This window comes from Myxine glutinosa, chromosome 5 (genome assembly GCF_964187855.1).
Source record: "Myxine glutinosa chromosome 5, kmMyxGlut1.1, whole genome shotgun sequence".
Classification (NCBI taxonomy): Eukaryota; Metazoa; Chordata; class Myxini; order Myxiniformes; family Myxinidae; genus Myxine; species Myxine glutinosa.
The window spans coordinates 209442020-209462645 of NC_136265.1; the positions used below are offsets into that span (position 1 = coordinate 209442020).

At 46.5% G+C, this 20626-nt stretch overlaps 1 protein-coding gene across 1 annotated transcript in view; it reads right to left on the reverse strand.

Annotated features, from left to right (window-relative positions):
- The window catches only part of LOC137426446 (WD repeat-containing protein 26), a gene marked incomplete in the record, with an annotated part of 64889 nt that overhangs the window by 1335 nt on the left and 42928 nt on the right, over window positions 1–20626 (reverse strand). Inside the window, 5 exon segments of the mRNA XM_078779424.1 lie at window positions 10919–11107; window positions 13685–13814; window positions 14497–14575; window positions 14716–14861; window positions 16522–16641. Coding sequence (XP_078635550.1) covers window positions 10919–11107; window positions 13685–13814; window positions 14497–14575; window positions 14716–14861; window positions 16522–16641 — 664 coding nt within the window.

The window sequence follows — 20626 nt, forward strand, 5'->3', positions numbered from 1 at the left end:
AGGACGTTCACACTCACACGGTGGATATTGCAGGCAGGTAATGGCTCGAGGTTGATTGCTTGAGAGGAAGGCAAAATCGGAGGCCGCAGCACCCCTCGCGGTTTTGGCGGGAAAACCTCCGTCGCGTATCCGCGGCCGTCACGCGCTGGCTCGGCACACCTGCTCCTCTTCCTGGGGTGGAGCCGTCTCCCTCCGTTCAGCGCGTCTCTCCAACGACAGGGGGGTATTGCAGGCAGGCAGGTAGGTAGGTAGGTAGGTAGGGCTTGCGGTGGATTGCGCTCCTCTTCCAGGTCATCCCCCAGCGTATCTCTCAAGGCCTCTCTTTGGTGCAGCCTCGTTGCTCCTCTCCAGCTCATCTCCAGTCATCTCCCATCTGCACTCGTCAAAACAGTCCCCTGCAGTCGCTTTTATCACCTCCAGCGAAATCAAGCCGCCGACTCCGAGGGCGCGCCTACCGGGTCACTCACCGCGGTGTTGATTGGCTGTTAGGGCTGGTTCACTCCTTGCTTTTTATGACGAGGTGGAGACACGCCTTTCTTCCCCAACCTTACCTCGTGGCCAATGGTGGTTTGAAGAAAACCAGCCAAAATGCGGAAGGCAATTGGAAGGGAGGTTTTGGGGAAATTGGAAGGGCCTACGCTTATTTTGTTTGATACAATGCAAAGTCAATCTAGTGGAAAACACATACTTAGCCTACATGGAATAAGGAAATACACTATTTAAAAGATATATCGTGACCTGCGTGTATGTTCTATGAAATTAATTAGGAGGACGGCTGCGACCATTATTTACATTACCAGGATGTTACCATACCAAAACCATACTCTTCACATCCGTTACCCTTCCTCCAAAATTGTTACACTCCTCAAAACCCGTTACACTTCCCAAAACCCGTTACACTTCTCAAAATCTTTACACTGCACCCTCCTTTCTTCAGGCACGTCCTCGGGCCTACTAGACTTAACTGAGTGTGACATGTAGGTGTAATTCCCTCTACAATTAACCTGACCCTGAGTGTGACAATTTTAAAACACAAATAAGTATGTCCCCCTATTGCATTGCATCCTGTCTAACAGACTCAAGCCCACAGCTAACCGAATTACGGAATTATTCTGAAACTATACATTTACGGTGGGGAGCATTATTTACAATGACGTGATTTCTTATTTACAACGCAACCCAGGACCTGTGTGTTTTTTTCTTTTCTTTTTAGGGAACAAGAGAAAGAAATTCCTGTTGGGAGGGAGGAGACAGCACGCATTGCATCGATGCACCAGTACCAATACCACCAAAGCACCCAAAAGCACCCAAACACCACAAAGCACCCAAAAACACCATCCGGTGCGGTTACCATGGTTCATAATAAACACAACAAAACAACTGGTGGTGGTCTTCTCCTTCTCTGCTGGGCCGATGTTCTTCCCGACGTCTTCTGGCTTCATGCGGCCTATTTGGACATACTAAAAAAAAGCACAACTTGTGTCCATTTTTATTTAGGGCCTCAGGGGCCAACTAAGGGTGGTCCACCTGTTTGGCATAGGTGCCACCTTACCGAGGTCCGCAAGCAAGATTCCCTGGCCACTATGGCCGGTTTCCAACAGAGGTGCCCTGCCCCAGAACCTGGGGTCCATCAAGTGGTACTTGGCCGCCGAACAGCGGTCCATAAAGTGGTACATCAACGCAATGCGTGCTGGTTCTGGGAATCTCGGGCGCACAATGGCCACCTCACGCACGCTCCCCTCGGCACCCAATGGCGCACAGGTCATGTGGGAGACAAAAGAAAGACAATTGAGCGAGGGGTAAGGTCACAAGGGTACACGTCAAACAAGGCAATGCAAGGTGAAATGCGTACGGAGGGCGAAGTGAGAAAGCTCGTCCCTACCGTACGTCACCCCCCTGTCACCTACACTACCCTTGCTCTTACCCCATATTTACAAAATCTACCCATTTACAAATTCGTCACTACTGTCACGTCTTCCCCATATTTCCCTTATACCAAATTCGTCACCACAATCCCTCTACTTCAAAATTTGCCATCATCAAATTCATCATCAATCCTCATAAGGAGGCAGAGATGGAACATCAAAGCACAATGTCACACCCACGTCATGATGCGTCTCACAATCCAAACATTTGCATCATAAAAAATAATCAAAACATGGCATGGTGTGGAGTACCTGTCACCTCAGGTGAGTGGATGCAGATGGTGTGAGGAGATCCTTCATCCTAACTATCCTCTAAATGATTGTAACACACTTTACACTACCCGGGGTCTTTCCCTGCCAATCCATTGGCCAACTTACACTATGGGTTCTAATAACCAATTCCCATTGGCCAAACTGTGGTGCTCCTCAATTTGGGGTCTCACTCCCCCGATTCATCTCCCGGTGCTCTAGCACAATTTCTGGGCTGCGACGTGTACCTCTCCCAACAGGTCTACCCACCTGCACACCTCCACCACTGTAGTTGCCACCCGAGCTTACCTAGCTCCTCACCCTAACCTAACTAACTGGGGACAGCCCCTCTCCTGGCTCTGTCACCCCATGGTGCCCTCTGGCACTGGGCTACCCGGGTCCGTCCTCCGGATCCTCGGGCCCCATCCACAACAACTACTACCGGCTCCCAGAGCCCACCTGCGGCCTCACCTGGCCGACATCCTTACAGTGGTGGAGTGCCCAAACCAACTACACACACTAACAGGCTACACGCCCAGCCATTTCCACAACACCAACGCACCCATCCACATACCATTCTGTCACCCGCACCACAGATGCCAATATCCAACTACAATTTACCTATACCCTCTACCTAACACTTACACTACCCGCCCCGGGTACTCGTGAAAGGGGTCCACTCTTCCCCCATCCACACCTTCGCACCATCCACTCCACTCCACAATTTCCACCCTACTCACTCCACGACCATCCATTCCAATACTCCATACCATTTATTCCAGACACCTGTCTTTCATTCACCTGTCGTTGCACACCTGTGCAATCCTACCTGGTGCCACCTGCACCCTCCTTTCTTCCTGGACCATTTGGTCAACACAACACGCAATCACCACTACTCCCTCATACACTGCTCCACACACCTGTTCAGTTGCACACCTGTGCAATCACACCTGTTCCACTCTCACCTGTTCAATCCTCACACACACGGCATCATCTCAGCTAACTACTCCCCTCTGAAACTTGCGCTTCCCAGTCGTCCCTTTAAACTATTGCGCTCCCACGTCATTATCATCCATACTAATCTACCTGCGTCCCCACTACAGGTATCAGTCACTAACTAAACTTAACGTTACCTAATGTCAATCTCTTCTCGATCCCTATCATTATCCAAGCCCTCCCTGGCTCGGTTGTCATAGCCACCCCATAAACTATTGCGCATTTGCCCCCACCTGTGAGGGATGGTGGATTTGCCATCCCACCACATCGGGGGTCTCTCACTACCAATTTCGCTCGTCCAAATCCAACAATTCAAAAATTTTCCATTTACTGCCAATTCTATTCACTTTTCTAAATTTCGTTTTAAATCACTATTATCACTATCACCATCACCCGTCTACTTATTACATCCTCTCGGTGCGCCAATTCACATCTACAGCCCGGCTTCGTACAGCCGAGCAATGAACGCGGGTCGTTTTGTGCCAGCGGCTGGATACGTCCCGCATTCGGGGCAGGGACGGGGGCTTACCCGGGCCGAGATCCCACGCATCACCTCGGCGTGGAGCCATCCAATGTCCCGATCTCGACCTGCCGGCACGTCTCAACAAAACGTGGTCGCCATAGCGACCCTTCCTATCCAGCCGCCCGCTCCGCCTAGTGGAGCCCGGCCGCGGCCGTTCAAAGCGAGGCCCAGCGTGGATCGCGCACGGCGGTTCTTTCGAAACCGCCGTGGTTCGGATCCCCGCTGGTTCTCGCGGCACGCGAAGCCCGGCACGCACCGAGGGCCCGAGTCGGCTATAAGTCGTTCTAACCTTTAACCCAGTTATCGTCGACGCTTCACCTGGATTCCTACAAGCATACGCTACCCCTTTCTTGCTCATACATGCAGCTGTTCCCATTCTCCTCGTACCTTTCCTGACACACCTCGGTACACCCATTCCACTCACAGCCTTGGTCACACACCTGACCACCGAACACTTTGGCACACATTCGTTGCTCGCACACCTCACCAATACACCGCTTCGCGCCCCCTCCTCGGTCACCTCCTTTGTGACAATCACAGGTGTGCTCTCACCCGCACACCCAACCACGTGTCTCACTACCAATTCCAGCGTGCATTCCCACTCACGCTCTACCATTCCAGGTGTGCATCCTTCCATCCCAGGTGTACATCCTCGCTCACCTATCACAACCAGCTCACTCTCCTTGTCACTCTCACTACTCTCACCTCCACTCTCGGTCGCGCACTCACCCTTACTCTTGACAGCATGCGCTTTCCCCATGCACCCGTCCGTTACACACCTTTCTCGCGCATCCTCCCGCGCACACTTCTTCGTTACTTCCTCCGTAACACTCACCACAGGCATGCATTCTCCCTTACTCTTGACAGCATGCGCTTTCCCCATGCACCCGTCCGTTACACACCTTCCTCGCGCATCCTCCCGCGCACACTTCTTCGTTACTTCCTCCGTAACACTCACCACACCGCGCTTCCCTGTGCTCCCTCGCACACGCGCTTCGACCAACTCACTCTTGACGGTACACTCACTCCTCGGCGTGCACTTTTTCCTCACACACCCCATGGTCGGACATTCTCGCACACCTCTTTTTTCGCACACCGGTCCTGTCACACACCTCACCAACGGCCTTTCACGAACACCCGGATCCAAACCAATCCCCAAGCCGACTGAATCTCCCCTCACATCATGTACATTGCCACTCACCTCCGTACCTCGTCGCACCTTCTCTGCCACCTGCAAACTTTTTATTTGGTTAGTGAGCACCGCATCATGATTTGAACACAGACCTTGTACACATTCCATCACCTCCTCCCGGATTTCTCTCTTAGTTTCTGTCCGTCCCTTCTTAATTTCACTCACCTCTTCTCCCACTTCCTCTAATTTTTGTTTAACCTCTTTTATTTCCCGGTGCGTCTCCTCAAGTTCGTCCTCTAAGGCTACCGTGACCGTTTCTACGTGCGTCCTTACCTCCCGGTCCTTCGTCTCCATTGCTTCTGTCACCTCTTCCACCCTCATTGTCAGTTCCTCCCGTACCATCTGACATTGCCTCTGCGTCGCTATTAATTCGTTTTTAATTTCTTTTTGTGTCGCCTTTAACCCTCCTAGTACCGCAGTGTTCTTTTGAACCTGCTCCACTAACTTAGTTTGTCCCTCTGTCAGCTGTTCTACTCCTTTCGTCAGATCTTCTATTCCCCCCTGTAACTTTGCCGTATTATTTCTCACCTCTTTCTCGATACGCTTTTCGCCTCGCTTTACCTCCTCGCGTAGCCCCGAGACCTCCTCACTCACCCCTCGTCGTATTTCCTCCATCTGGTTCCCCATCTGTTCGATTTCCCGGGCGGATTGTTCCCCTATTTCCCGCAATTTGTCCTCCATCCTATTTTCTAACCCCATTAACCCATTTTTCACCCCCTCTAACTGATTCTCTTGAGCGGCCATTCTGTTTTCTACCCCCATTAACCCATTTTTCACCCCTTCTATCCCATTGTCTAATCCCTCAAATTTCTTGTCTAACTCCTTAAAATTATTGTCTAACCCCTCAAATTTCTTGTCTAACTCCTTACCGGTACCCCTCGCTTCGTCCCTCATTACCCCCATTTGGCCCTCTAATCGCTCACTCTGAGCATCCATTTTTGCTTCTAGCCCCATATTTGCCATTAGTATGGTTGCATTAATCTGCGCCATGAGGTCCCGCACATCAATTCCCGCTATTTGCGCAGCGGGCGCGGCTACCCCGCGCTCGTGCGAGCCGCCCCTTTGTGCGTCTGATACCACGTGCGCGAGAGCGCCATTTTGCGCGTCTGACACCCCCTCAACCGCCTCCTCATTGCTCTCCTCCTCCCTTTCTTCCACATACATTTCCCCTGGTTCCTGGGTTACCCCTAACCCGTCTATCTCCCCCACCGACATCCGATCGCCTTGATTGTCCATGGCGCGATCTCAAAATTCGGGTTTTATAAAACAACACAATTTCGGCAGCTCGTAATTTTGACCAAAAATTTTTTTTTAAAATTTGGGCCTAACAAATTTAGTCCCGGGTCCGAATCCGACTCCTCGACACCAATTGTTACAGTACTAACACAATTGGTGTCCAAAATTTGGGCTAAATAAATTTAGTCCCAGGTTCGAATCCCATCTCCTGACAACCAATTGTTACGGACACGGTTTTTGGATGTTATTTTACCGAGCGGTGGTGTATTTAACCGCGTCCGAACAGTTACTCCCCGATTAGAACCCGATTCCAACCGAACGTTGACTAATCGCGCTACAGATATTCAATTGGGAAACCTCTAAAGCGACCGAAAGAGAAGAAGAGAGAAGAAAGACAGAGTTTGGAGGAAGAACAGATTTATTATACACGCACAAGCAATATTTTAGAGCGACCAATATTATTTACAGCAATAGATGGAAAAGAGCAGTCACACAGTGCATTGTTAACTTATTCTATTTCATTTACTTAATCCCCAAGACAAACGAGTAGGACAGGACGTTCACACTCACACGGTGGATATTGCAGGCAGGTAATGGCTCGAGGTTGATTGCTTGAGAGGAAGGCAAAATCGGAGGCCGCAGCACCCCTCGCGGTTTTGGCGGGAAAACCTCCGTCGCGTATCCGCGGCCGTCACGCGCTGGCTCGGCACACCTGCTCCTCTTCCTGGGGTGGAGCCGTCTCCCTCCGTTCAGCGCGTCTCTCCAACGACAGGGGGGTATTGCAGGCAGGCAGGTAGGTAGGTAGGTAGGTAGGGCTTGCGGTGGATTGCGCTCCTCTTCCAGGTCATCCCCCAGCGTATCTCTCAAGGCCTCTCTTTGGTGCAGCCTCGTTGCTCCTCTCCAGCTCATCTCCAGTCATCTCCCATCTGCACTCGTCAAAACAGTCCCCTGCAGTCGCTTTTATCACCTCCAGCGAAATCAAGCCGCCGACTCCGAGGGCGCGCCTACCGGGTCACTCACCGCGGTGTTGATTGGCTGTTAGGGCTGGTTCACTCCTTGCTTTTTATGACGAGGTGGAGACACGCCTTTCTTCCCCAACCTTACCTCGTGGCCAATGGTGGTTTGAAGAAAACCAGCCAAAATGCGGAAGGCAATTGGAAGGGAGGTTTTGGGGAAATTGGAAGGGCCTACGCTTATTTTGTTTGATACAATGCAAAGTCAATCTAGTGGAAAACACATACTTAGCCTACATGGAATAAGGAAATACACTATTTAAAAGATATATCGTGACCTGCGTGTATGTTCTATGAAATTAATTAGGAGGACGGCTGCGACCATTATTTACATTACCAGGATGTTACCATACCAAAACCATACTCTTCACATCCGTTACCCTTCCTCCAAAATTGTTACACTCCTCAAAACCCGTTACACTTCCCAAAACCCGTTACACTTCTCAAAATCGTTACAATATATATATATATATATATATATATATATATATATATATATGTATATATACACACACACACAGTGCATTCAGAAAGTATTCAGACCCCTTCACTTTTTTCACATTTTGTTATGTTGCAGCCTTATGCTGAAATCGTTTAAATTCATTTTTTCCCTCATCAATCTACACTCAATACCCCATAACGACAAAGAGAAAACAGGATTTTAGAAAGTTTTGCAAATTTATTAAAAAGAAAAAACTGAAATATCACATTGACATAAGTATTCATACCCTTTGCTATGACACTTGAAATTTAACTCAGGTGCCTCCCATTTCTCTTGATCATCTTTGAGATGTTTCTACACCTTGATTGGAGTCCACGTGTGGTAAATTCAATTGATTGGACATGATTTGGAAAGACACACACCTGTCTATATAAGGTCTCACAGCTGACAATGCATATCAGAGCAAAAACCAAGCCATGAGGTCGAAGGAACTGCCTGCAGAGCTAAGAGACAGGATTGTGACGAGGCACAGATCTGGGGAAGCCTACAAAAAAAAATCTCTGCTGCATTGAAGGTTCCCAAGAGCACGGTGGCCTCCATAATTCTTAAATGGAAGAAGTTTGGAAAAACCAGGACTCTTCCTAGAGCTGGCCACCCGGCCCAACTGAGCAATCGGGGGAGAAGGGCCTTGGTAAGAAAGGTGACCAAGAACCCGAAGGTCACTCTGGCTGAGCTCCAGAGATCTTGTGTGGAGATGGGAGAAACTTCCAGAAGGACAACCATCACTGCAACACTCCACCGATCTGGGCTTTATGGCAGAGTGGCCAGACGGAAGCCTCTCCTCAGTGAAATACACATGAAAGCCCGCTTGGAGTTTGCAAAAAAGCACCTAAAGGACTCTCAGACTGTGAGAAACAAGATTCTGTCGGTTTTCTTCTGTGGGATTCAAAAACAAGATTCATCTTTTGTGAAGAGCATGTACATTATTTCCGGCATGTTGAACAAATAATTTCCTGTCTGGACAGGTGGTTTGGGAAAGACTTGGGTCAAAAACCTTTCCTGGCCTCGACCACAAGAAGGTGAGACTAATACTAATAGTGGCTATTAAAAAAAGTAAAAGAAGTTGTCGTTGTCTGTGGTACCTTCTCAATAATTAGCAACAACTAAGTTTAACGTGCTCTGGGAGATATCCGCAGCAGGCTGTGCACAGGACTGTCACGTGATGAGAATAAAGCTTGTATGTCACTTTTCATTCTCGTAGTCTGGTAGAGGTAGTCACTGATCTTGTACTACTCTCATCAAGTGCAGCGTGATAAGTGATAACCATATGGAAAAGTAGCAATTTGCTAACATGATGGCATACCCACAGGCAAGGACCATAGAAGTGTGGGTGAAGGGGAGGGGGCAAGTTCCCCCTAAAATTTTGTGGGGCAAATTGTTTTTTGCCCCTGAAAAAACAAGCATTCTGAGTATTGTGCTGTAATACATGTCCCCTACCGAAGTTCAAAGTGCCATAACTTTGTCAAAAATGATCGAATATGCAAATTTATGTACGGTTGATGCTGGTTTTCAAACTTGATCTGAGGTATGCTGAGACACGTGTGTCACGCCTCGCCTCGTTGATAAGCCCCCAAGGTCTGCACGCTCCGTGGAGCGGCCTGCACGTATTGCACTGTGTGAATTATATAATTTATTACCAACTCACGGTCTGAGGTACTAGCGATTCAAGAGATATCCTTTTTTTTTTTTTTTTCGTTTACTTAACGATATCTGCCAAACCACGTGCCCTATCGCAAATTCCAAAAGGACGTTTTAGTAGACCGACATGCTGAACAGATTTGTGGTTTCCCCTCGATTGGATAAAAAATGAGGGAGGGGCTCGGTTTTAAAGGTTCATGCTTAAAAACCTCATAACTCTGAAACCATCAGTAATTTATGATATTGTTCGGTTCACGATCAATGATCGATGTGTGTATATATATGTTGCTAGGCTTGGCTCCGCCCCTCCAGAAAGCACGCGCTGTGTCGCGCTGTTGACGTTCGCGAGACGAGGCTGAGGACGCGCAGTGCGGCTTGAGGAGAACTCGAGAATAAACAAGAGATATCCATTTTTAAAATATTTTCGTTTAATTAATGATATCTGCCAAACCACGTGACCTATCGCAAATTCCAAAAGGACATTTTAGTGCTGAACAGATCTGTGAAGTTTCCCCTCGATTGGATCAAAAATGAGGGAGGAGCTCGGTTTTAAAGGTTCATGCTTAAAAACGTCATAACTCTGAAAGCATGTGACGCATGACGTCATGCTCGCTGACTTTTTTGTTCGTCATGGGTATGCGATTCTGCCTGCAAAGTTTGGCCTCGATCTGTTCAGCCGTTGCAGAGAAAAAGGGGTTTTCGTGTTTTCACGAAAAACAATATGGCGGCCGAACCACGTGACCTGTGACGTCATAATTACCATTAAAATATTCTACAGACCGAGTCCATCATATGGTGAAAATTTTCTCTCAATCGGTCCTATTATTGCAGAGAAATTGGTTTTTAAAGGAAATTAAAACTTAAAATGGCACTGAGTTAAGGATCATCAGAATTATCAGAATTACCAAAGTTCAAAGTGCCATAACTTTGTCAAAAATGATCGAAACGTCGTGAAGTTCGAACTTGACCTGTAACTTATCATGAGGAAACCATGTGCCAAGTTTGAAATCATTAGCATTAAGCGTTTAGAAAAAAAGTCCGGAAAATTGTTCTTTGTGTGACGGACTGACGGACTGACGGACTGACGGACGGAGGGACGGCGTGCAAACCTATAGTCCCCTCCGGTGTACACCGGTAGGGGACTAATAAAGAACGATAGAGAGGGTGCAGGGAGAGAAAGAAAGAGCGATAAAAAATAAATAAAGAAAAATACAGAATTCCCAAAGAAGCAGCTAGATCAGAAAAAGTCACTCTTTATACAGGATGGGAGGGGGAGCCGTATTCGAACCAGGAAGCTGCAACAATTGATGCGCACATTCCAGAAGGGAATAATTTTGTATCAATAACTCTCAAACATGCGGTTGATTTACAGAGCTGCTCCCAACAATCTGCAATCATAACCAATGCAGGAAATGTTAAAGTACAACCTATGTAGATAAGGTAGTCACTCTAAAAGGAGCATTCATTATCATGAATGGCACTTTTGGTGGACACCTCCATGTTAACAAACAATATTTTTAGTGGGAGGAGGGCGGGCAGAGGGGTGGGTGGATCGGATAGCGGGGTGTCCTGGTAGAAGGAATCCTTTCCGCAAGATACTATAGAGAGCGAGCAAAGAGAATAGCAGCAACAGGAGGACATTACCATTGGACTCATCATCCTCATCTGTTCTAGGTGCCGGTCCCCAGAGGCGCACGGTTCCATCGTCGGAAGCACTTGCCAACATGGAAGGTACAGCTGGATTCCAACTCACACAATTAACTGTGCGTGCGTGGCCACTCAGCACTGCGATGGGCTTCTCGTTCTTTCGGTGCCATACGTACACTTTACTGTCTGCAGAAAAGTTGTAATTGTTTTCATTAGCACAACATGGATGGCTATAATCGAGTATGTAAAATACAGCAGATACAAAACGATCCGTAGAGTAGGCCGAGCTAAATTTTTGGTTTTAGCTGGCTTAAGGTCTTGAGTTTGAGCCCCCAGTCGTGCTGTTGCAGTAACACAAGGTGGGTTGACTCAGACTGTCATCCTTCCAAGGTGGGCAAAATGTGGTAATAAACCATTCGAGTATCCTGCGTCAGAATACGATCCATCCAGGATTGTACTCCTTAGCGAATGAATCTGCTTCGGCAGCTCCTATGCACCTCGCGGCGTGAAAAGAATGTTTATTGATGCGTGAAGTAGGCAATGTACTAATGCGTACAACACACGTGTACATGCATGTAGCAATGCACAGGCATGTAGGCAAGGACGTGTAGTGCATATCATGTTTAAAGCTCGTCAATTTCATATCTAAATATTCTTGCATGTCATTAAACAAGCAATTATATTCGGCGTTACATGACATCGACATGCATGTCAGCACGGTAATATGCAACACATCAGGCAGAGCTCTGAATAACGGGAACTCAAATGGCCGATGAGGTTTAGCGGATACCGGTTCTCTTAATCCCTCATAAAGTTGTGAGTAATCTCTTAATCACACTCAACTCCAAGGTGTCTAGCCTGGGTTTCAATCTCGGCCCAGCTATAAACTTTCATCCCAGTGATTCACAGGCAGGGTGATTCATCAATGTGTGTGTCGTACCTTGGACAGATGTTAAACTGAGAGTCCCGTCTGCAGGTGTTAGTTGTTGGATGTTAAAGATCCCACGGTGTCCTTCGCGAAGAGTAGGCAACCTACTGCCGGCACCCCGGCCATGTTACAAGTTCCTCCCCCTAACCTTAGTCAAACATGAGGCCTGGGCAGCCAGTTCATGAAATACATGAGTAAAACTCTCCTCTCCCAACTCCACCATCCCCCACCGCCACCGCCCGCCCATCCCCCCCCCCCCCCCCCCCACACCACACCGGCCAACCCCGCAAGAACGTGAGAATATTTGTGACCGTCAAGAGGAAGAAGTTGACTGGCGAAGGTGATGTCAGCTGACTTCCAAGCAGATCGCAGATGTCCTCGGGTAAATATAGCAGAATGCTTGTGAAGTACAACATGTTGTGTTTTCAATAAATCTGCCAGCGAATCAACGGGTCAAAATACTTAGTCTATACTACAAGAGAGATGTCTGTCTGTCTGTGTGTGTGTCGTCGCCATTTTTCTGAGAGATGGCCAGAGTGCTGGGGAGTGTTTCAGGCAAAAATACTTTTTTGAAAAAAAAAAATTGGATTTTTACTTTAATCGCTATATAGTGCCGAGGCCTTTGTAGCTATGTGAAAGGTATTGCCATGTGCCTGCCCTCTGGTGAACACCACAGGACGAGACAGATGACCAAACGAGCTTTAACTCTGCGGCGTTCAATTCAATGGCGGACCTTTGTGATATGCGCGGGGAGAAACTGGGGGAGAAGCCATGAGCACCGCTTACCTGTACTCACGAGCAAGTGGGGAGAAGATGCCCACCCGACGTCTTCACACCTGGATAAATTAACTCAACCGAAACGGATTTAAACTGTACAAAAATACCGGCTTTATTAAAGAAAATGCCGGTAACAAAATAAAACACGGGAAATCTAAATTCCTAATTGGAGCGCCCCATACAGACTCGATTACAACACAAGGGAAAAAATAACTGGAAAATAAATGTGTGATTTTTGGCACTTAGCTCCAAGCTGCTCTTGAATCTCATCAGGAATCGTCTTTTTTTGATGATATTTTTTTATTTGATAGAAAAATATGAATGAATATTGAAATTATATGAAATAATGAAAATATGAAAATATGAAATATAAAAAGTATGAAATGAATTTGATAGAAAAAAAATGGTATTTTTTTGATTTCTTCAAAATGTCAACAGGAATAGAATGGCAACGGGCAAAACTGGGCACCCCTGCTTGTAATATATAATCACTCAATGTGTCACCAAGTCTAAAATGTCATTTCATTGATACATTTCAAAACATGTTCAAAACATAATAAGAAAGTGTACAAAATAAGCATTTCTAAAATCTCACTTTATCTTCAGTCATGGAGTTGCAACAAAATGTATTTAATATATTTATTTCCCTGTGTTCTGCAAATACCTCCCATTCCTACAGTAAACCAGCTGTCCCAAAGAACACACCGGGCCAGGTCCATCTTTTTGAGCCGGGTTTCAAAGCGCCAGCCTATCGTCCGGTTATCGTAGCGGTTCCCACCGTCATTTATTTCTCACGGGTTGGTCAATGTATAGCAGCGAGGTGCCCAACACAATAAACCCCATTGTTGTATTAACGAAAGTATTACTCATCCGATAAAAGTGACAAAGTTGTTAAACACCAAAACAAAGGCCAAGACTAACAAACGATTGGCTGAGGCACTACACCGATATGCATCACACTTTGTGACATCATTTTTTTTTTTTTCTCCAGAAATTTCTCAACATTATTCTGTCTCATGATGGAGAATTGACACTCATGCATGCAATAGCTTTATGACCTTCGCTTCCACTGGCGATGAAGTCTTCATTGCTGCCACCAAAGCACGAGTGGATGGTGTAACAACCCTGTGTCAGGCCTTGATACCTCTGCACGAGCATATGCTGCTGCAGGTCCCACAGATGTACTCCCTGGAACAACAATGGCAAATAAGTAAATCATAACATCCATCATTTAATATTATACATGCATCTGTGGCAAAAATCTTCATCCATGTTTGTACAACAATAAAACATCGTGAAGGTGCCATACAACCTCTTTTCAGTCAGTGCCTGGTTACTTTTGAAGGGTTTAAACTTCCAAATTGCTTCTACCTTCATCGATCCATTGCTGGCAGGGAAGTGGAAGAATATCCCATTAATTTTTGGCGTGTCACAAATATCTGGGATGGAGCAAGATCTTACCGATGGCCGAAATGCTGATTTTCTGATTGCTCCACTGAACAAAAAAACGTGCTCGGTCTCAAATCGAAACAAACAAATATTTTTGGAAACCTAATCAGAAGAAACTTCAGCTTGTACAAAATGTCAGAGTTGCAGAATGATAAGAAAGTAAAAGAAGAAAAAGCTGTGCATGACCAACTGCTTTTGTAGCAAATAGAAAATGGCAAATTGTTGTGATGTTGCACAATGTATTGGCAACAAGCAATACAAGGCCACATTTCAATTACGAATCAAACTACGTTCAAACGTTTGAGTCACGACTACCGTGGCACTGTATGTGTGTCACACACGCACCTTCTCTTCCATCGGCAGCCCCCAGGAAGACTAAGTCGTAATCTAATATGAGGCCTGCATGCGTGCGTCATCGCACCTGAGTTGCAACGTTTAGCAGAGCGAACTTGCCATCCCGGGAGACGGCAAACGACATGATGGGGTGATCTTCCTGTATTCTGCGAAGGGAAATGGAACACAGAAAGATGGAGAAAGCTCAAAATGGTGAAGATATGTAAACGATAACATTGAGGTACAAAGCCTTTTATGTGCAGGAATATCTGCCAGAGCGGGTTTATGTACTAATGAAGGTACGCACACATTCCGATCCGTTAGCTCTTCAAAGTTGTAGCTGCGTATCCTCTGGTGTGTGTCAGACGCAAGCACAGTGCGGCCATCTTTCATGTACCATGCACATTGAATCCTAACACCTTCCCAAGAATCCAGAACGTTCCCATCCATATCCTGTTTCAATAAAATGAAATGAAAACACAATGCTATCATTTGACTCCTTTGTATGTTTTAACAACAAAAGCAAGGTAAGACGACATATTTGGGGGTGAATTGCAATTTTGATGGCTTTTTAAGTGTATTAAAAGACCTCTAGTTTAAAGTTAACAAGCGTTACACCTAGGTCCCCCCGTCGGTGAAATGATGTGAGTTGACAAAGTGGAAGACGCAGAAAACATGGAAGAGTCGATAATATTTGCGAGTGGGTTGGAGACACTCACACACCAGATTAGAAGTTAGTACGGTAGTTCGTTTATTTTTCAAGATATTCCGCTCACAAGGTTCAGACATACATGGCGGCGGCCATCTTGGATTTTGACGTGGCGACCCAATTTTCAATAGCGTTCTTCCTTGTGCCTAGATACACCCACACACCAGATTAGAAGTTGGTACTTCGCTTATTTTTCAAGATATTTCGCTCACAAGGTTCAGACATACATGGCGGCGGCCATCTTGGATATTGACGTGGCGACCCAATTTTCAATAGCGTTCTTCCTTATGCCGAGATACACACACCCACCAGATTAGAAGTTAGACCTTCGCTTATTTTTCAAGATATTTCGCTCACAAGGTTCAGACATACATGGCGGCGGCCATCTTGGATATTGACGTGGCGACCCAATTTTCAATAGCGTTCTTCCTTATGCGTAGATACACCCACACACCGGATTAGAAGTTAGTAGTTCATTTATTTTTCAAGATATTCCGCTCACAAGGTTCAGACATATATATGGTGGCGGCCATCTTGGATTTTGACGTGGCGACCCAATTTTCAAGAGCGTTCTTCCTTTTGCCTCGATACACCCACAAACCGGATTATAAGTTAGTAGTTAATTTATTTTTCAAGATATTCCGCTCACAACGTTCAGACATTTACTTTTCAAGATATCGTGCTCACAAGGTTTAGATACGGTGACAGCCATCTTGGATTTTGACGTGGCTACCCAATTTTCAATAGGGTTCTTCCATATGCCTAGTTGCACCCACACACCAAATTAGAATTCGGTCCTTCGCTTACTTTTATAAAGATATTGCAGTGCACGTATGCACGCACGCACGGACGGATGGAAGCACGCACGGACACACACACAGACGGAGGGTAAAACCATAGTCCCCCTTTCGCTCCGTGGTGCGACGGGGGACAAAAAAGGGGGCTGTGTGCAAGTCAAATTCAGAAGGAGGGCTTGAGCCGGGTCGGGGACAGGTGAAGGGTGGGGGGCAGTGGGGCACCGAGGCACAAATGGTTCCAGATCTGCATAAATTATTAGTTTCAGGAAAGGAGCACACTCCGCCTCTCCCTGTCCTGTAAAAGACTTCAAAGCCGTAAGCCAAAATGGGAGATCGCAGAGGGGCCCAGGTAGTTTGTAAATGAATAAACTTTATTCAGCGTATTCAATATATTTCCAGGGGGTGGGTAATTGTTTTATAAGAGCGAGGTACTTTGTAAAGGGGCCCATTGAGCTTCCTTTCAGCATCCTTAAATAAGTTAGGGAGCATCCTAAAAAAGGTGGGGCAGTGTTTCCTTCTACTTCTAGCTTGGGATCGAATCAGGCATAAGCTTGGTAATAAGGCCTTGCTTAGCTCTTCCACAGCACCAAGCACAAACAAGACGTACACATTGGTAAAACTGGCCCCTCTGGCCACCTGTCACAAAACGCCGGCCATCAGGGCTCCAGGATGCACAGACCAGGCTGTCCTCATGTGAATGTGACATCTTGACCTTGAGCTCCCATGTCTGCAAGCCACAAATTACCATAGTCATCCCGGTACAACACAGGAGCAATAAAGCAACCATGAGCAGAAGAAATTACACCGATGCTTCCCAATTAATCCTTTGAGTGAAAACATGACCAAGAGCGACATTTTGCTGGAACCCAAATGCTGGTCTCCATAGCAAGGGTGCAAAAGCTATTTATTAATCATTATTATTATAAAGTTCAACTACGAGCATGTTTACACTCAATGAAATAAGGGAAAAAAAATTCATTATTGGGTAGTTCCACGGTAACTTGCTTTATATATTGCTACGTTTATTGGGGTAGATGAAGGAATCCCATAGCAAAGGTAAGACTGTATAATTATACCATGGACCATGGACGTGTAGGATACATCTCGATGTACTTAGGTAGGGAGACTGAAGCTTAAGATTGTTTATGTGTCTTCACACGAGGGGTGAAGCAGTGATAATTAGTTAGGGATTAAGGTTAGTTTTCCCCAGTATGTGATAATCCCTCTGTGATTTTTCCATTTACGTTTTGCTGACAAGGCCAGCCATGCAAACCTCAATTAAACCACAACAACCACAACAACCTTGGACATGTTAAATTAGGCTGTGTATAAGACTGTCTCAACGGTGCTAAACTTCCGGAATTGTTTTAAACGTTCTTTAAAATCGTTATGTTATATCAATTGAAGTATATACACGAGAGCACTGCGCAGGATATCATGTTCTATGAACTCTCTAGTTTGTAGTCGTCGTTCATCGGATGTTTTGAAGGATGCCGTAGTGTCTTTGTGGTGTAGTCTTAATGTTTCCCGGGGTCGGTGGGCGGTTCAGCATGTAGTTGTTGCAACTGCAAGGAAGTGCACACCTTTCATGTCCAAGTTGTCTTTGCTTTCTTTGTTTTGGTTGCAGGAGGTTGTACCATGAGGAATTTTAAAAAAAACATCGACAGCACATTCACAGTCATCACGATCGCTGCACGTGTACACAAACACCCATCCATACCTCAGCTAGCTACCAATCTTGGCCAATATCGTCCTATATCCCCAATGCTTATATAGGTACCTATTGAATTTCAGTTTAAACCGATATACTGTTTCTCCAGCCACTACCTTTCCAAGGAGATCATTCCATGCATTAACTACTTTCTGCCTTAATAACATCCTGTCTTTCCTCGTTACTCTCTGTTCATTTGATGGTCCAATTCCTGAAAATTTTCTGCATTTATTTCTTTATTTACCCTTCATCATCATCGACATCTTTATCAGATCCTCTCCTACATAATGTATAAAACCTTGTCTCCTTCAGCCGCTTTTTTTTTTTTTTTTAAATACAACATTGAGGCTCGTGTAAGAGCTAACATCAATCACAAAAAACAACAACAAACAGACACACAAAACATACAAAAAGGGAGCGGGAGACAAGATGGGGAGAAAGAGGGAAGCACACAAGTACAACAGCAGAGAGGACAACGGAAGATCTGTGGGAGGGAGAGGGCTTGGGGGGAGGAGGCATGGGAAGGCGAGGGGGAGGGGGGGGGGTCATAAAACACGAGGACACTGCTGGAACATCCAGGAAAGAAAAAAGGTGATATTTCAAAACAAAAAAAAAGTGGATTTGGGGTGAATTAACGGGGGTAGAAGAGATCAAGGTTTTGGATAGGGGAAGATAAGAGATGGTGGTGAACAGCTGTTTTAAAGACCTGGAGGGAGGAGTGGGATTGAAGAGAGTGAGGGAGTTTGTTCCAGAGGCAGGAGTAAATAGGAATGAAGGAGTGAAGGTGAGCAGAGAGGCTTGATTTTGGCAATTTCACAAGAGGAGGGCTACTGGCAGATCTTGTGCGACCTGTAGGAATGTTTGGGGGGACAGAGCACAGATAGAGCTGGGGGAGTTAGGCCAGATAGGAGTCGGTAGAAGACAGAAAGACCACCTACCTGCCTGCGGTGAGTGAGTAAAAGGCCATCGGAGTTAGCTTCATCGCAGGAGATTCCAATGATTCTCGGTTTCTCGGTTGGTTTCAACAGCGTGAAGACGAGCTCGGTGTGAGGCAGGAGCACCAGCCCAGAGGGGGGAACAGTATTCCATTGAGCTGAGGATGAAAGCCTTGTATGTGGTGAGGAGCTCAGGTGTGCCAAGGAAGGACCTCGCACGACAGAGGATGCCCAGTCAGCGACTGGCTTTGGAGGCCAGCTTGGAAATGTGGTTTGACCAGGAAAGATCATGGCAGATAGTGAGACCCAAAATATTGTGTGACAGAGCTTTTTGGAGAGGATTGCTGAGAAAGTAGATGGGAGGGTTGTCCAGTCGGTTTTTTCGGAGAGACATAGTAAGAGTGTGAGATTTGTCAGGATTGAAAGACATGTTCCACTTGTTTGACCAGTCTGCGATTTTGTCCAGGTCTGCAGAGAGTGAGGAGGCTGCAGATTGCCGATCTGATATATGATTGGAGCGGCAGAGTGTGGAGTCATCAGCAAAGAGATAGAGAGGATTTTCCAGAGAGTCAGAAAGATCATTGATGAAGACCAGAAAAAGCACGGGGCCCAGAACACTGCCTTGAGTAACTCCAGCTTGAACAGGAAGGGGAGATGACAGAAACCCATTCAGGGCCACACATTGACTACGACCATAGAAGAAGTCCACAAGCCATGCGTGGAGATTTCCATGGATCCCATAGGAGGAGAGTTGGGTGAGCAGAGTGGGGTGCCAGCCCGTATCGAAGGCATGTGATATGTCAAGGGAGACGGCTCTAATTTCCTGTTTGGCATTGAGGACCTCCATCTATTGTTGAGAAAGCAGAAGCAGCATGCCCAGATTAGAGTGACCTGGTCTTAAACTAAATTGACCATCAGAGATCAAGCCATTGGAGAAGAGGAAAGATTTGATATCCGAAGCAATGATGGGTTCCATGATTTTGCTGATAATTGGGAGAAGGCTGATTGGTCTGTCGTTGCAAGGATCTGTTTTTGCACCTTTTTGTGTAAAGCGGTAATGTTGGCTGATTTCCAAGCTGATGGCAGATGACCTTGAGCAAAAGAGAGGGTGAAGAGAACATAGAGCGGGTGAGATAAAGCGGCAGAGCAGGATTTTAGGACCCGTGGACTGATGCCGTCTGGTCCAGTGGCAGAATCATAGTCGAGGATTGACAGAAACTTCTCCACCTTGTCAGGAGAGAAGGACACAGAGTCCAGGAGCAGCTGGGTATGACTGGCTACGGTGAGTACAGAGACGGACGGGTGTGGAACACATGATTTTAAGGCAAACACAGAGTTGAGGCATTCAGCTTTTTCACATGTGGAGTCAGCTGTGTAGCCATTTGAGGTAAGGGAGGGGATGGAGGGGGAACAAACACCAGAAACAGATTTGCCGAGACGCCACCAGGATTTGGAGGAGGGAGACAGGTTTGAGAGTTCAGTCTTGAGAGTATAGAGATATTGTTTCCTGGCTCTCCTGAGGGTAGACACACACTTGTTCCGAGCTTTGTGAAAGGAACTGAGATTTCCTTCAGTTAGATTAGCCTTTCATGAGGTGAAGGCAAGTTGCTTCATGGCAACTGCCTCACCACAAGCTTCAGTGTACCATGGATGGGAGGAAGGGTACGACAACTGAAGATGAGATGGGATATATCTGTGCATGAGAGAGAGCAGTTTACTTTGGAAGAATTCCCAGGAAGATTCCCAGGAAGAATTCCCAGGCAGTCTCATCTGACTGTCGATGTCAGAGGCAGTAGAGATGGGAGACCAGTGCAGATGATTGATGGCTGCTTGAAGACCGTGCCAGTCAGCCTGTGTAAAATGCTCGTCGGCGCTGAGGAGGCTCTCTGAGAAGGGCCAGAGAGATGTCCACTTTAACAAGGAAATTATCAGAAGAACCGATTGGAGCAGAAGAAGAGCAGCAGACATTTGCGGGGAAGTTAGTCAAAACCAAGTCTCGAAGAGAAGGTACTCCATTGACTGAGATCCGGGTTGGGAAATTGACAGTTTGTGTCAGTCCCAGTTGG